Below are 16560 nucleotides of genomic sequence, written 5' to 3' on the forward strand. Positions count from 1 at the left end.
CTTCTGGTACAAGGTTTACATAACAATAATGTTCATGGGCTCGAAAACAGTGACCAAAGTGGCTCTTTTATATTTAAAATATATTTCGTACCCACAATAGAATACTTACAAAGGAAGAATACAGCAGATCCCGCATGCGCAATACACGTTCCTGACACCTGCTGGTGTTTAAGTGGAACTGCAATAGTTTAATGTAATTTTTTGTTTAATTTCTATTTTTTTAAAGCATTAATTCGCCACTTTAAAATGTGTACTTATAGTAGTAGTAAAGGTGCCATTGTGGTACAGAGCTTTCCTGTTTATACATGTAAAACGTGTGTTCTAGTGAGAGTTCTAGTCGTATTAGTCGTGACAGTCCGTCACTATTAGTTGCAGAACTTTCTATTGTTATTAAGAGGAAAGATGTCGTTCCACTATCGTCACAGTGGTAATGTGACCCTAATTTAACTATTAGAAATGAGAGGACATACATTTAAATTACATTTTTATTTGTTCCTGTAAATATATTGTTCCTGACAAATTGAATATATACAAATGTATTCTTGATTATTTTGGAGCTATAACTTTATGGATGGAAAATAAATGAATATTTTTCATAAAAGCTGCTGTGGTTTCCTCATCGCCATGATGACATCACCCGCGAGGTAATGGCCGCTGTCGTCTGGCTTTCAAGTGTTTTCTCTTCTGGCAGCGGAGAATGGACTCGGAGGTCAACTCCGGGCAGAAGAACTTTTTTTTGCACCGACAAATATTCTTGTTTCCTCTTTGAATCTGCAATGACATCATGACAGTAAACTAGGTCAAGTCGCTTATCTAAACATCTGAAACCATTTTTAAATATGATCTTTAAGACAGGACACATGAATATGCTTCACCTTTGTAGTTGGCATATGACCCTTGACCCTTTGAACCCACATGTTTGACATAGTGTTGTTTAATTTTTTTTAAAGTTGTTTTTATTTCTCACAAAGACGACATTTCAGACACAGTATGGTAAAACAACATAAAACTAGAAAATCTGCATTTCCCGAAGAATATGCAGTGGAATGCAAGAAGTATTGAATAAGTATTCAAAGAAAAAATGTATGGAAACAGTTGAAATGATGGCATAAAGGAATAAGACTGATGCAAAAACGTTGAAATAAACGGAAAAAGTTTGAGAAGAAGAAAAGGAAGAAGAATACAAAGAAGGTGAAGAAGAAAAAAGTGGTGGAATTTGTAGTAGAAGTAGAAGTAGTAGTAGAAGAAGTGGTAGTAGTGGGAGAAGAAGTAGTAGTAGACGTAGCCATAGAAGTAGAAGTAGAAGTAGAAGTAGAAGTAGAAGTAGTAGAAGTAGGAGAAGTAGTAGTGGGCGTAGAAGTAGTAACATTTGTAGTGGAAGTAGAACTACCATTATTTGTAAAAGTACAAGTAGAATTAGTAGTATTATTATAAATACTAGAATTAGTAGTATAATTAGTAATACAATTAGTAATAAAGGTATAAGTAGTACAATTAATAGTAGAATTAGTAGTATAAGTAGAAGAAGTAGTAGAAGTCGAAGAGGTAGAAAAAGTAGAAGAAGTAGTAGAAGTAGAAGGAGTAGAAGAAGTAGATGAAATAGTAGTGGGATTGGAAGAAATAGTTGATGTAGTAGAATTAGAAGAAGTAGTAGAAGAAGTAGAAGAAATAGTAGAAATAGAAGAAATAGAAGTAGTAGAAGTAGTTGTGGGATTGGAAGAAATAGTTAATGTAGTAGAATTAGAAGAAGTAGTAGAAGAAGTAGAAGAAGTAGTAGAAGTAGAAGAAATAGAAGTAGTAGAAGTAGTAGTGGGATTGGAAGAAATAGTTGATGTAGTAGAATTAGAATAAGTAGTAGAAGAAGTAGAAGAAGTAGTAGAAGTACAAGAAATAGTAGAAGTAGTAGAAGTAGTAGAAGTAGTAGTGGGATTGGAAGAAGTATTTGATGTAGTAGAATTAGAAGAAGTAGTAGAAGAAGTAGAAGAAGTAGTAGAAGTAGAAGAAATAGAAGTAGTAGAAGTAGTAGTGGGATTGGAAGAAATAGTTGATGTAGTAGAATTAGAAGAAGTAGTAGAAGAAGTAGAAGAAGTAGTAGAAGTAGAAGAAATAGAAGTAGTAGAAGTAGTTGTGGGATTGGAAGAAATAGTTGATGTAGTAGAATTAGAATAAGTAGTAGAAGAAGTAGAAGAAGTAGTAAAAGTAGAAGAAATAGAAGTAGTATAAGTAGTTGTGGGATTGGAAGAAATAGTTGATGTAGTAGAATTAGAATAAGTAGTAGAAGAAGTAGAAGAAGTAGTAGAAGTAGAAGAAATAGTAGAAGTAGTAGAAGTAGTAGAAGTAGTAGTGGGATTGGAAGAAGAAGTAGATGTAGAAGAATTAGAAGTAGTAAAAGCATTAGTAGTAGTAGTAGTAGTAAGTAGACAAAAGAGTTTTTAAAGTTGAATGAAGTTTCTAGGTATGAGTAGATGAATGAATAGGGAATAAAAGAGTATAAAAATAGTAATTTGAAGAGTATAAAAAAAAGATCATAGCCCATATTTCGAGAACGAACCAAATTGATAAAAGTTTGAATGATTCAAATCGGATAATATTTGTAGCAGTAGCTGCGGAACAAAGTTCAGGTCAGAAGAAGCAAGAGTGGATCTGCTTTCACACAAAAAGAACATATGACGTGAGAGAACAAAAATGGTTTTTTTAATAGACAAACACAAAACAAGAACAAGAAAACTAGAATAGATGAAACAACACAGCTTTTCACGAGACAAAGACCCTCAAACAAGGTAAATAAACAGTTCAATGGCTGAAATGTTCATAAAACCTCATACGAAACATTAGATTGTTTAAAAATTGTAGACATTTTCAACAAATGAATAATAGTAGTTGGTGACGGTGATCAGTGTAAAGATTAACAAAACACGTTTTTTTTATTTTAGAAAAATATTTTCTTTCCAGAAACGCTTTAAAAAATCCATTAAATAATTAAGTCGAAAGTTAACAATTAGCAAACATACTTTGTTATATTTATAAATGAACAAAAAATAAATGTTTTTGAAAATGATGATTAGTACTTCCGAAGTATTATCTGAGCTTTTGCCCTCAGTGAATGGAAAGAAATCGTTACTATATTATTTCGTATTTAAAAGGAGCCATTTTTAACCATTTATTTGACAAAGACAGAAATAATAAATAAATAGATAAATAGATAAATAGATAAATAGATAAATAGATAAATAGATAAATAGATAAATAGATAAAATACATACACGTGACGGCAGAACAGGACAGACATGTTCACATGGTTACATTTTTACAGCCGCTCCAGTGACTCCAGCGTGACATCACCAGGGGGTCCCTGGACCGGACCCTCAGACTGCTGACCCCTTGCGGTATCAGAGTGGACGTGGTTGTGACGCTCTAGAGTGACAGACGGTGGTCAGGACCAGAAGGTTTGTTCGTGTCTGTGTGCGTTTACCTGGCCGTCGTCTCTGGACACGTACTCGATCTCGTGCTCCAGACTGAAGAAGCTGAGGGGTCTGGACCAGGTGGAGGGCGGGTCGATGGTCACCCTCAGACCCTCCTTCTCCGTCTCGCACCCGACGATGGGACTATCAGGCCGAACTGCCGCAGAAAAACATGTCTTATACAGTAGTTATGATGCTTTTCTTACTTGTTTTGACTGTCATCAGTTGCATTTTTTAATGTTTAACCCTTGTGTTATCTCAGGGTCAAAGTGACCCTAAGGCCAAAAGAACATATGTAATTGTTGTATTCTTTGTGTTGCCTTGAACCAGAGATAACACAAAAGTTACATTAATATGTTAAAATTGTTTTAATCATTAAATTGTTTTGCAAAATTCAATAATATCCATATTAAAAGGCTGAATTTTTAAAAAATATATATTTTATATATTTTTTTAAAACTTAAAAGTCTCAGTCAAGTACAAATTATTTTTAAGAAAACATACAGTATTGAATAATTAAAAGGTACTGTCTCAATGAGCTCCATTAGCATGTTGCTATAAGCTAGTGTCACCACTGAAAAACCATCTGATACAATGCTAACGACGTAAATGCTAACGATGGAAATGCTAACGATTGAAGTGCTAACGCTAAATGTCAGATATAGAGAGAAAGTGATATTGTTTACAGAATATAATGACAAACGTTGACACGCCGCATTCCACGTTAGCTTTTTATACGCTTCTAGAAAAGTCCATTGTTGTACTTTGAATTGCTAGCATCGACCTAGGCAAAAAATCCAAATAAAAAATGTAGGATATTTAAATGATTACATTTTTTCTACACATACAGTTTAATACTCTTATTCCAATCATTTAAATATATATGTGCGAAATACAATGTTTTTCAAATCGTAGCATTTTTAATTCAATATAAAATATTTGAATAATAGCAACAGACAATACTAAAAGCTACTTGATCTGTTATTTACTTTTTTTAAATAAATTATTAAAAAAAAAACTTTTTATCACACAAATTATTAAATACAATGATTAAATGATAAAAAAAAAATGTAACCTCTAATGTCACAATGAATGAATTAAATTATTCAAACAAACAAAAAATAAATTCAAAGATTCCATTGAATATTCTGATGATTCACTTCTATACCAAGTATATATTTCGTCCACGAGCTCACCTATGTCCCTCAGGTAAAATCTCCTGGTCCCCCTCAGCACAGTGAGGTCCTCGAAGGCCTCGAAGGTCAGGGTCAACATGTCGGCTTCCTCCGCCGAGGACGAGACGGTGTGAACCATGTCGAAGTGAAGCTTCCCCTCGGGGGTCCGACGGGAGCTCTGCACCCACTGGCAGGAGGTGGAACCCCGACTGCTGCAGGGGAGACCAAAACAAAAGTTACATTCAGGTGCTTTGATGAAGAACTTCTGAAGATCGTCGCTCTACCAGTCCGAGCCCAGTCCCAGTCGCACGGCCGAGTTCGGGGGCTGATCCAACACACAAGTGAACCTGCAGTCGTAGGATTTGGCCCGACAGCTCAGGTGGGAATCTGACCCTAAAGTGGGTCAAAAATGGAGAAAAAAAAAGCTTTAACATTCTTAAAATCTGCTAAATCATGGCTGTCCAACCCGATCACACAAGGAGCCGGAAATAACTGAACCATATGTTTGTTGACAAAGAGGAAGTTGTTGTGATGTCTCTGCAATCCAGTGGTTTCATATGCAGTTTGAGACACAAATATAGACATTCTTAGTCAGTCAATGATTTCTTAGAGAAGCTCAAGTGTAGAGTAAAGATCAGGACTGTAGGTTTTTTTTCTTGTTATATATACCCATCTACATTTTTTTTTTCTCTCTGGTTTGAAAGAAACAAACATTTTAGGGCCTCAAATTTTCACCCCAGAGAGGGATTTAGATTTGACCTTCATGGGGGCCACATGACTACAGTTGAGGGGCCACAAGTTGACCAAGTCTGTGCTATCAGCTAATAGCTACACCTAATGCAAACGTACAAAAAATATGCAAGGATATTCTGTAAACAATATCGTCGTATTTAGAGACTGGTTATGAAGAATAGAACTAAATATTGAATAAAACTGTTAAGTTTCTACATGATCTTTGACCTCATGGGGGCCACATGAATACAGTCGAGGGGCCACAAGTCTCCAACGTCGGTGCTAGTAGCTAATTCAAACGTACGAAATAGGGGAGTATATTCTGTAAACAATACCTTTTCCTGACTATAGCAGACATTTAGCGTTAGCATTTACATCTTTAGCATTTACATCCTTAGCATTTACATCGTTAGCACTTCCATCGTTAGCATTTACAGAATTAGCATTTACATCGTTAGCATCTTATCACCTAGTTTCATTGGTGACATTAGCTTATAGCCCCCTGCATATCTTACAAAAGAAATATAGTAATATAGTGTCTTTTAATTATGAATACAGAATCTTTCCTAAAAATATCACGTTTTTATATCATTTGTAAATGTGTTTCAGAATTTATATACGTGTTTTCAGAGTTCATAATACAATATGTTTAATAATTTGTAAATGTGTTTCAGAATTTCTTTACATGTCACATATTTTCTAGATGTTTTTCAGATTTTACAAACATTTACAAACATTTTACAAACCAAAAAAGTGTTGTTATACTTTTTCAGAATTTGTAATTGTTTTAGAGTTTGTAAATGTGTTTCAGTTTCTAGATGTGTTTTGAAGTTTATAAATGTGTTGTATAGTTTGTAAAAGTGTTTCAGCATTTGTTCAACTGTTTTCAGAATTTGTGAAACTGTGTTTGTGTAGAGTTTGTAAATGTGATACAGAGTTTATAAATGTTGTAAACTTTTTCAGATTTTTAAAAGTGCTTTGGAGTTTGTGAATGTGTTTTTACAGTTTCACGATTTGTGTCAGAGTTTGTAAATGTGTTTCAGAGTTTCCAATTTTGTCGGAGTTTGTAATGTGTTTCAAAGTTCATAATATGTTTTTTGGTTATTATTTATTCCATAAGTGTTTTTAAACTTTTTTTTCTAAGGCAAAGGTTCGAGGAGCCCCTGCTGTAACCTCCACTCCTTATCTTAAACACTTTCTTTATTCTTAACACGTCACACACATGAAGATGTTTCTATTTCAAACGACCTTCCACTCACCAGAGAGCTGGTCCTCCAGCAGCAGGTACGTGGACGACAGCTTGATGTGGTTCCTCCAGCAGCTGTACTCTCCCAACAAGGGCTGGTCCACCTTCGTCACCAGCAGATCCACGCCGTCCGGTCGGAGGAAGTCGGAGAAGTCCTCACGTCGATGGCCGTTTAACTTCCAGGTCACGGGTTCCGGAGAGCTCGTGTTGCAGTGGATCTTGACGGAATCCTTCGCCCGCACCCCGACATCTGCACCAGATCAACCGTTACCATTCCAGATGTTGAATTATGGGAAATTTAAAGAGTACGTACAGTTTTCTGGAAAGGTAGGGATTGTGTAACATCTCGTCACGGTGGTCAGCAGCAGAGCGAACAACTCCACAACTCTCTGAGTGAGAAGGAAGAAAACATTTAAAAAAAATACTTGTTTCATTATTGGAGTTGTCAGGTAGTAAAACCAATCCCAGCTGCTCAGGGCGAGAGCCGGGGGACCACCTGGCACAGGAGGCATGAATACAAAACATGAATATACGAGGACGCACAAAATAAAAACAAGTTTTAAGCAGAAGATCACACGTGGCTTTATGGCTTAACAGGCCTCAAGGGCCACATTTTATACAGTGGCTGTTGTGAGGCGCCATCAGGAAGAAATTAGGAAATGAAAAATATAAAATCAAGTAATAAAATCCAGCTCAAAGCTTAGATTATTATTTTATTAGTTTAAATAAAGTCCATTAAAAGCAGAAATAAATACTACAAAAATGACAAAAGCCCATGCGTCGTATTTAGGGACTGGTTATAAAGAGTAGAACTAAATATTGAATAATACTGTTAGTTTTGACATGATTTTTTGATCTCATGGGGGCCACATGAATACAGTCAAGGGGCCACAACTCTCCAAAGTCGGTGCTAGCAGCTTATAGCTACACTTAATTCAATCGTACCAATTTAGGCGAGTATATTCTGTAAACAATATCCGATTCCGTTAATAGCAGACATTTAGCGTTAGCACTTCTAACGTTAGCATTTCCATCGTTAGCGCTTCCATCGTTAGCATTTACATTGTTAGCATTTCACCTAGTTTCATTGGTGACCTTAGCTTATAGCAACCTGCTAATATAACAAAAGAAATACAGTTTAGTTTAATTATAAATAGAGAATGTTTTCTTGAAAATATCATGGTGTCACTGGAACTGTTTATTTTTTTTAAACCTCCAGGGAACTTCTAGAGAAGGATTTCAATATTTATATTTTAAGACTTTTTAATTGAAGTTTGTTGCAGTTATTTTCAGACATTAAAAATACTATATTTGTATATAGTATTTTCTTTTTTAAATATAGTATTTTTAATATATAATATATATAATAATAATAAAATACTATATATTTTTTTACTTATATCTAACTGATGGGTGACTTGAATAGGAGTAACTTGTTGTATGTATATTACATAATATGGATATGTCATCTATGATTTATGTGAATTGACAATAAACAAGTTAAAAAAAAATACTATATTTTTAATATTTTGATTTCTTACATAACTTTTTTTTTAAATATTATTTTTAACCAAAATTGTACTTTTTATTTTATTTTTTATTTTTTGTCTGTTTTCCAGAAAGTAAATATATAATCACAAATGTTATCATGATTTAAATATTTTTAAAATAAATAATATATCATGATTACAATTAAATAAATAATATAATTAAAGTGGTTTTCAGTGAAACTAATTATTTGGTAGAGAAACTTTTCTCTTCACAAACTATAAATGATAAGATAAATTACATTAATAAAAAACAATATTCTCTTTGCAACACAAGTATTCACAAAACAGTCATGTTGAATTCTTACCATGATGCTGAAGGGAACTGAAGCCACGTTGAATTGCTAGAAGATGTTCTGGTGATTTATGTCTGTGCCTAGAAAGCATGATTTTATAGTAGCGCCTGTTTTGCACGTCTCTCCCAAACCAGCGTGTCGTCATCAAGTCTGGAGGATAAAATGAAACTGATGTAGTAATCATATACAGACGAACCACGGTCATTTCCTCTCCACAGTTTTTGCATGTCAAATATCAAAGACTTGACCCGTGGTTTCGACTCAAATTCATATTAAAGTGTGGGTGTGAGGGAAGTGTCTTCGGTCTGTGACTCATCGTTCTTAGATTGATAATCATGATGATGACGAGGAGAGAGGAAAACAAGTACAGTGGCGTTGTTGTCACATTACAGTATCACCATGATGCCACTGACAGTAGAGAAGAGATATGTTTGCAATTTGGTTTCAAATTTTGTAAATGCGTTTTCTGAGTTGACAAATGTGTTTCAGAGTTTGTTCATTAGTTTTAGAGTTTCCAGATGTGTTTCAGAATTTGAAAAAAAAAATGTCATAGTTTGTAAAACTTTTTCAGAATTTGTAAAAGTGTTTGAGAGTGTCTATATGTGTTACAATGTTTGTATTTGTTTTACAAAGTTTGAAAATGTGTTTTAAAGCTTGTAAATGTGTTGTAGAGTGTGTACATGTAATAGAGTTTGTAAGATGGTTTCAGAGTATGTAAATGTGTTGTAGGGTTTGTAAATGTTGTCGAGTTTGCAAATGTGTTGTAGAGTTTAAATGTTGTAGAGTTTGTAAGTTGGTTTCAGAGTATGTAAATGTGTTGTAGGGTTTGTAAATGTTGTAGAGTTTGCAAATGTGTTGTAGAGTTTAAATGTTGTAGAGTTTGTAAGTTGGTTTCAGAGAATGTAAATGTGTTGTAGGGTTTGTAAATGTTGTAGAGTTTGCAAATGTGTTGTAGAGTTTGCAAATGTGATTCAGAGTGTCTAGTTTGTTTAATAATTTGTAAATGTGTTGTAGAGTTTGTAAATGTGTTGTAGAGTTTAAATGTTGTAGAGTTTGTAACTTGGTTTCAGAGTATGTAAATGTGTTGTAGGGTTTGTAAATGTTGTAGAGTTTGCAAATGTGTTGTGGAGTTTGCAAATGTGATTCAGAGTGTCTAGTTTGTTTAATAATTTGTAAATGTGTTGTAGAGTTTGTAAATGTGTTGTAGAGTTTAAATGTTGTAGAGTTTGTAACTTGGTTTCAGAGTATGTAAATGTGTTGTAGGGTTTGTAAATGTGATTCAGAGTGTCTAGTTTGTTTAATAATTTGTAAATGTGTTGTAGAGTTTGTAAATGTGTTGTAGAGTTTAAATGTTGTAGAGTTTGTAACTTGGTTTCAGAGTATGTAAATGTGTTGTAGGGTTTGTAAATGTTGTAGAGTTTGCAAATGTGTTGTGGAGTTTGCAAATGTGATTCAGAGTGTCTAGTTTGTTTAATAATTTGTAAATGTGTTGTACAGTTTGTAAATGTGTAACAGATTTTCTAGAACTGTTTCAGAGTTTATAAATGCATTGTAGAGTTTATACACCATTTTTCAGATTTAATAAAAATTGTTTCAGAGTTTGCAGAACTTTTTCAGATTTGTAAAAGTGCTTTGGAGTTTGTAAATGTGTTTCAGAGTTTCACAATTTGTGTCAGAGTTTGTAAACGTGTGACAGATTTTCTAGATGCGTTTCAGGGTTTATAAATGTGTTGTTTAGTATATACTTTTTCAGATTTTGTAAATGCGTTTAAGTTTCTAGATTTGTTTCTAAGTTTATAAATGTTTTGTATAGTTTCTAAAACTTTATCAGAATTTGCAAGCGTTTTAGAGTTTATAAATGTGTTTCACTTTCTAGATGTGTTTCAGGGTTTATAAGGGTTTTGTGTTGTTTGGAAAAACTTTTCTGAATTGTAAGTGTTTTAGAGTTTTTAAATATGTTTCAATCTATAAAACGTAAATGTTTGTGACTGGCAGCATTAATGATGTAGTATTTCAAAATAAAGTATATCACTTTTAAAATACCCCCCAAAAATAAAGATAAAAAAAACAAAATAATGATCACATCAGAGTTCTTAATAGTAATCGTGGTAAACCCTGTATTTTATTTTCACTATTAATCAATTATTTATTCGCTAAATTTGCTTAAATATTGTAGTTTAAAGTCGTGCTAGCAAAGCGTAAGTTAGGGACCGTCAAAAATGTTTCACTTTGTTCAAAGTCTTTGTGAAAACGTCACAAATATATATATTTTTATATTTACTCTTTTTTATTGAGGAATGTCAGAATACATCAGAGACATATTTGGTTGATATTAATATTAATTTTGTGCAAATTAATTGCCCATTATTTAGTCAATAAGAATGTATTCTTTATGAAAAAACTAATCTTTGACATAATTGACAAAGACAAAAATGGAACTTTAATCAGGGTGACTCTACGTAACCTGGAATCTAGTGCCAACTTTAAAAAAAAGGGCTTCCCCGAGTTAGTCATCAGTTTTGCTTTTGTCAAATACCATCTATGGAGGTGATGTTTGTTCCTCTCGCACATGCAAAACACTTCCCTTTTCAACAAGGTCATGAAAATGAACAGTTTCTAAATAAAGGAATGGAGTTCATAAATGCTATCTTAGAGAATGTATCCAATAAATGAGTAAAATCTATCAGCAATTTTAACAAGGACTATCAGAACTTTAGCTGAAAGGACGGTAATGTTGCAGAGGTTCAAAGTTCAACACCGGTATAAACAGACACAAATAAACAGTCCAGAGTCCAACCGATGTTTTCGTCTGACTGTTTGTGTTAAACCTTGAATGCTATGAATTTTGAATAACATTTTAAAGACAACGGTTCAAACGTTTTTATTTGAGTTCACTTCAGGTTTAATTCAACTGGTTTAAGGCATGCTTTAGTTTATTCTTTACTTATTAGTGATATTGATTTTTAATTTACCTTTTAAGTTTGTATTTACCCTAAATACTAATAATTTAAAAAAATTACACCATCATTATAAAAGAAATTTGACACTTAACTTTTACTTGGTAATTAATTATACTTCTGCCCTCATATTTCCTATTATATTGAGTCTGTTGTCGCAAGTTATTTCATTGTGTTTCACCTTATATGAGACAATACACTGTATTTAACTCATCATTGCTTTATGTAGTTTGGAATCAGAGTCTCTCAGGACATTGAAATCAAATAATTTTCTTCTGAAAACTGTTTTTTTTTTTTTAAAGAAGCGAAATTTGTAAATGTGTTTCAGAGTTTTTATATGTGTTACAGATTTTCTAGAAGTGTTTCAGTTTTATAAATGCGTTTTAGTTTATACAACTTTTTCAGAATTCAAATCGTTTCAGTTTGTATAACTTTTTCAGATTTGTAAAAGTGCTTTGGAGTTTGTAAATGTGCTTCAGTTTGACAATTTGTGTCAGTTTGTAAATGTGTCACAGATTTTCTAGATGTGTGTTACGAAGTTTAGAAATGCGTTTCAGAGTTCATAATACAGTATGTCTAATAATTTGCAAATGTATTTCACAGTTTGTATATGGGTCACAGATTTTCTAGATGTGTTTTAAGTTTATACTTTATCAGAATTTGTAAGTGTTTGTAAATGTGGCACAGATTTTCTAGATGTGTTTTGAAGTTTAGAAATGTGTTTGCAAATGTTTAAATGTGTTTCTGAGTTTCTATGTGTTTCAGATTTCATAGTAAAGTATGTTTAATAATTTGTAAATGTGTTTCAGAGTTTATATATGCGTCACAGATTTTCTAGATACATTTCAGGGTTTATAAAAGTGTTTTGTTTAGTTTATACTTTATCAGAATTTCTAAGTGTTTTAGTTTGTAAATGTGTTTGTTTCTAGATGCGTTTATATATGTTTTGTATAGTTTGTAAAACTCTTCAACACTTGTAAGTGTTTTAGAGTTTGTTAATGTGTTTCTGATTTTCTGAAAACAGTTTAGAATGTTTTTTTTAAAGACATGTGAAATGAGGCGTTAGCTAGTCCTGGCGCATCAGCGGCAGCTACAAAAGAGAAAAGAAAGTCTTGAATCATGGATTTTAACGTCTTTAATACACAATTATTATCACCAAAACTCATGTGATGCGACTCCATGATGGTGCAGGTGAGGCGGCGTGAGAAAGAAGAAGGTTTTGCACGATGAACTCTATTAAATAAGGTGAGCGATGGTAAGGAACCCAAACTTGATTTCTCTCTGACGACTGGTTTAAAAAGGCAACTTTTGTTTGTAGCCACAGTGCAGCAGCGAAAGATGAACAAATATAAAATGTGTCCACGGGGGGAGGATGATGGGGGGGGAGAAGCTCGGTGAACGGGGGAGGTCGAAGGTCGCTAGTTTGCCTCGTTCTTTGAAGCCTCGTCGAAGTTTTCAACGAGATCTGAGAGAGAAAGTCAGAATTAGACGTGGACTCGTCGAGGTGAATCTCATGGAGTCTGTACCTGGAACTTCATCGTCCTCCTCTTCCACGGCAGCCATCGGAGCTTTGCTCTCGCCGGCTAGAACCACACGAAAAAAAAACAAAGGTGACGCCGAGGCAACGGTTTGAAACGAGCGGGTCAGGGCGGGTGCTTACTGGGTTTGGGCAGGTTCTCGGCTAGCCTCCTCAGGCTGGTCAGACTGTCGGCTCCCAGCTGGTTCAGGATCCCGGGCAGCATCTCCGTCATCTGCTTGTTCTCGGCGTGGCCCGTGATGGTGAAGGTGTTGGCGGCCAGAGAGGCCTGCACTTTGGGGTTGTTGAAGTGGATGACGGTGCCCTGGTTCGTGAACATGTTCACCTTCGGACAAAAAAAAAGAAAAGAAGCACATCTTACAATTTATATCTTAGGAAGAAAGAAGGAAACTGAAGAATTTAACAGTTATACACTTTATATTTAAATGAATAGAGCCAGAATATTTATTAAACACAGATATTTATTCTAAGCCTATTTAATTATTGGAAACCTCAACATATGTTCATTAAACATCCACATTAATGTAACTTTTACTGCTTCTTCAAACCACTACTGAGACTAGGAGACGTGATGATTGGTTCTACGTTATAAAACAATTCCTAAAACTTAAGGCAAGTTACATTTTTTTTAATACCATTTGACATTATTAAATTTAAACAAAGTTTTATAATTATTTACACTTTCTAGTTCAATAAAAAAAACAATTGTGCTGATTTTTACATTTTTTCTGCACCATTGTAAATGCACTTTAATCTTTAAATTATTTAAGTGTTATCTCAGGGTCAAAGTGACCCAAAGATACCTGGTCAGGACCCTGAGAGCACAAGGGTTAAAAATAATAATAAACTTTGCTCATCGTGTGTTCACATTTTTCAAAAGTTAATCAAATTTGGATTCAAGACATAATAATGCCATGTAAGACCTTGTTTTTATTATTCATTTAAAACATATAAACTGTACAATAATGAGTTGTTGGAATGTGAGCAGGATTTAGATTTAATTTTTAAAACCAATTGGAATCTAGAACGCTTCGAAAGTCAGTCTGAGTTAAAATCATACACCAAGTGTACCTGAACGAACCAGTGGGCTTGTTTTTTTGTCGCAATAATAGGAAACATTGTGTTTGAAAACCCGGGACCGTTTACCCCAAAGGCATCAGTGGTTTTGTAAAGCAACGTTATCGGTGAAAACCGCGATTCCCTCTGTGCTGCAAAAGGGTTTTTTGCGTTCAAATCCATATTATGTTATTTATAACAACTGATGGATCAACAGGTTTATTTGTCAGCCCTAATTCTAATCCTTGTGCTGCTGATCCAAACAGCCCTGACGTCCTAGAATGTGGACAAAGCCATGTATAAAGAGGATCATGAACGAGTAAAACTGGTACCTCCTCAATGCCGGAGATGTTGTTAACGCCCAGTTTCTTCAGGGAGAACTGCAGCTTCTTGTCGTCTGCTGTAGCCGTTCTGTGCACCACCTTCTTCTTCCTGCGGGCGGAGCCCTGAGCATCCACACACACCACAGTCAACCATCTGACAAGAGCCTGTGATCCAAACACCAGTGAATTTAAAAAAGCTCCGCTCACCTTGCCGCCTATGCGGACCTGCGCCTGCAGTTTGGCAAGCTTTTCTTGATTCATGATCGACTCCTTCATCTAAAACGAAAGATGGTGAATAAGCAAAGTGTTGGAAATATAGCTGCATTGCTGAAGTCATTACTTTTTAGAAAACAAAAGATGAGGGCTATAAAACATCAACGATTTATGTCGTGAAATAACTTTCAATAAACATGGATAGATAACAGTTGCTCTGCTAAATCAGTCTCAAGAGATGATGTTATATTTCCAACCATATTAACATTTATCTGCGTTTGTGTGGAATTAAAAAACATTTAAGTATTTGTATTATCAGTATAAAGATGTTTGAAAAGGTGTTAATTAAAAATTGAGCAGAAAATGTAATTTAAATGTTTTTTGTGACAACACAAATAAAACTTACTTACATAAATCAGCAACTTTGATACATCACTGAACACAATTGTAAACTCAGTTGGTCACTGTATACTCGTTTTCTTTGTAGAAGAATGCTTTATAATTCAAGAATCTTGAATTTCATTTAGTAAGAGTTAGAATATAAAATATTACGGTTTTATTTAACTGTGTAACACACCATTTGACAGGAAATCAATTTTTTAAACCACGTTCAAAGACCTTTTAATAAACTAAATATTAACAGTGAATGTTTATGATTAAATAGCGATTGATATTATTATAAAAGATGTGAAATCAAAGAATATGAAAAGGCCTCACTTTAATACACGTAACAAAGGTTAAACCCATTTGACAAAAAGGTGCCAAACGGGTTACTAAAACCAAAAATGTAACTTTGTAGTGGTTGTGAAACTGACCAGGACATCATTATTCTTTGCCACATTTTTTACGTTTGTGAGTCAGTTGAGATCAGTTTCGATAGAATCTGTGACAGTTGGTTGAGATAAACATCCAGAAAAAAAACTCTAAACACATCATGTGACCACTGGTCTCAACACCTACAACGTTGAGTGTGTTAACAACGAATGTTAGTTTCACTTCAGTTCACTTCCAAGGAATTGAACTTTTTTTTTTAAAGTCCCTAAAAATCTCCCCGAACAGCTGCCGCACGCCTTAAAAATAGCAGCACACCCACTCGAACCACGCGAGTCCTGGTGCTGGTCACCACGAGAAAAAACTGGTCGAAATAACTCCCAACCTCGCATTAAAATGACTGGAAAGTTTAACCATATTTACAAGACACGTGGTCAGGCGTCTTTATTAGCTTCTCCGTGTTAATGCTAAATAGTTAGCAGCTAGCTTAGACTCACACACGGGCCTCTTTCAACGAAGACTCGCGTTTATAAATCATTTACAGACATTTACGAGACGAAGAGTGTTGTTTTAAGAAACATTAGAACCTAATGTATGTGCACGTGGCGGTGTTAGGCGCGCGGGACGGCGTGTAAAAGCGAAGAAATGCGAACACAAACCTGGGAGTGTGTAAACACGCGGATCACACAAGCCACAGACGCGCAGAGAAAGGAGCGCTGGCCGGAAGTGACGCAAATAGATTTACCGCAACTTTTCCAAAATAAATAAACGCGATGGCAATAATATGCGTCTTGTAAAAATCATTGTATCGCATTAAAAAATCTTGATTATTTGTAAAATACACTCCAAATATTCACATTTGAATTTGCGAATTAATAGGTATACTTGATTATTTACTTGTAATTAATTACTTTAAATGAATTAAGTATTCTCTTCAATAAGCAAATGAAAATGCAAATATTTGGATTATTTTTTATTCATTATATATATTTTATATATATTCTTTATAACTTGTAATCTTCGCGTTACTTGTTGTGGATTGGCCAGTTGTCGTTGTTAGGCAACTTTTTTCGTGAGCGAATCCAAACTGTGTATTTTATTATTATTATTATTATTAATATAATTATGTTATTATTATTACGTTTTTATCTTTCACCATTTGGTACTTTTTTTTATCTGATGTTAGTGTACACCTCGTTTTTTTTAAATTCATTTTTAACAATACTACAAAGAATACATAAATAAA

At 34.1% G+C, this 16560-nt stretch overlaps 2 protein-coding genes across 3 annotated transcripts; both read right to left on the reverse strand.

Moving 5' to 3' along the window:
- Positions 1-3291: 3291 nt before the first annotated feature.
- Positions 3292-7126, reverse strand: il12b2 (interleukin 12B 2). Its single transcript, XM_087786297.1, has 6 exons — positions 6928-7126; positions 6628-6864; positions 4921-5029; positions 4658-4848; positions 3473-3618; positions 3292-3414 (listed from the first exon to the last, which is right to left on the reverse strand). The coding sequence occupies exons 1-6, from the start codon at positions 7124-7126 to the stop codon at positions 3292-3294; spliced, it is 1005 nt and encodes a 334-aa protein (XP_087642423.1).
- Positions 7127-12531: 5405 nt separating this feature from the next.
- On the reverse strand, positions 12532-16040 carry LOC148087427 (transcription factor BTF3-like). 2 transcript variants are annotated; one of them, XM_087788037.1, is made up of 6 exons: positions 15974-16040; positions 14538-14606; positions 14340-14453; positions 13075-13276; positions 12941-12997; positions 12532-12879 (listed from the first exon to the last, which is right to left on the reverse strand). In XM_087788037.1, the coding sequence occupies exons 2-6, from the start codon at positions 14604-14606 to the stop codon at positions 12833-12835; spliced, it is 489 nt and encodes a 162-aa protein (XP_087644163.1). In that variant the 5' UTR covers positions 15974-16040; the 3' UTR covers positions 12532-12832. The 2 variants fall into 2 exon arrangements, with proteins under 2 accessions (XP_087644163.1, XP_087644164.1); XM_087788038.1 differs by having other exon boundaries at positions 14538-14597; positions 15968-16025.
- Between the last annotated feature and the right edge of the window lie 520 nt (positions 16041-16560).

The sequence above is a fragment of the Callionymus lyra genome, chromosome 1, assembly GCF_982586985.1.
Source record: "Callionymus lyra chromosome 1, fCalLyr1.hap1.1, whole genome shotgun sequence".
Classification (NCBI taxonomy): domain Eukaryota; kingdom Metazoa; phylum Chordata; class Actinopteri; order Syngnathiformes; family Callionymidae; genus Callionymus; species Callionymus lyra.

Coding starts and splice junctions, on each gene's coding strand:
- il12b2 (XM_087786297.1), bottom strand. CDS start 7,126: ATGCCTCCTGTGCCAGGTGGTCCCCCGGCTCTCGCCCTGAGCAGCTGG. Junction 4,849..4,920: donor CTGGGACTGGGCTCGGACTG/GTAGAGCGACGA, acceptor TCTCCCCTGCAG/CAGTCGGGGTTCCACCTCCT. Junction 3,415..3,472: donor TGTCCAGAGACGACGGCCAG/GTAAACGCACAC, acceptor CTGTCACTCTAG/AGCGTCACAACCACGTCCAC.
- LOC148087427 (XM_087788037.1), bottom strand. CDS start 14,606: ATGAAGGAGTCGATCATGAATCAAGAAAAGCTTGCCAAACTGCAGGCG. Junction 14,454..14,537: donor AGGTCCGCATAGGCGGCAAG/GTGAGCGGAGCT, acceptor GTGGATGCTCAG/GGCTCCGCCCGCAGGAAGAA. Junction 12,998..13,074: donor CGAGAACCTGCCCAAACCCA/GTAAGCACCCGC, acceptor GTGTGGTTCTAG/CCGGCGAGAGCAAAGCTCCG.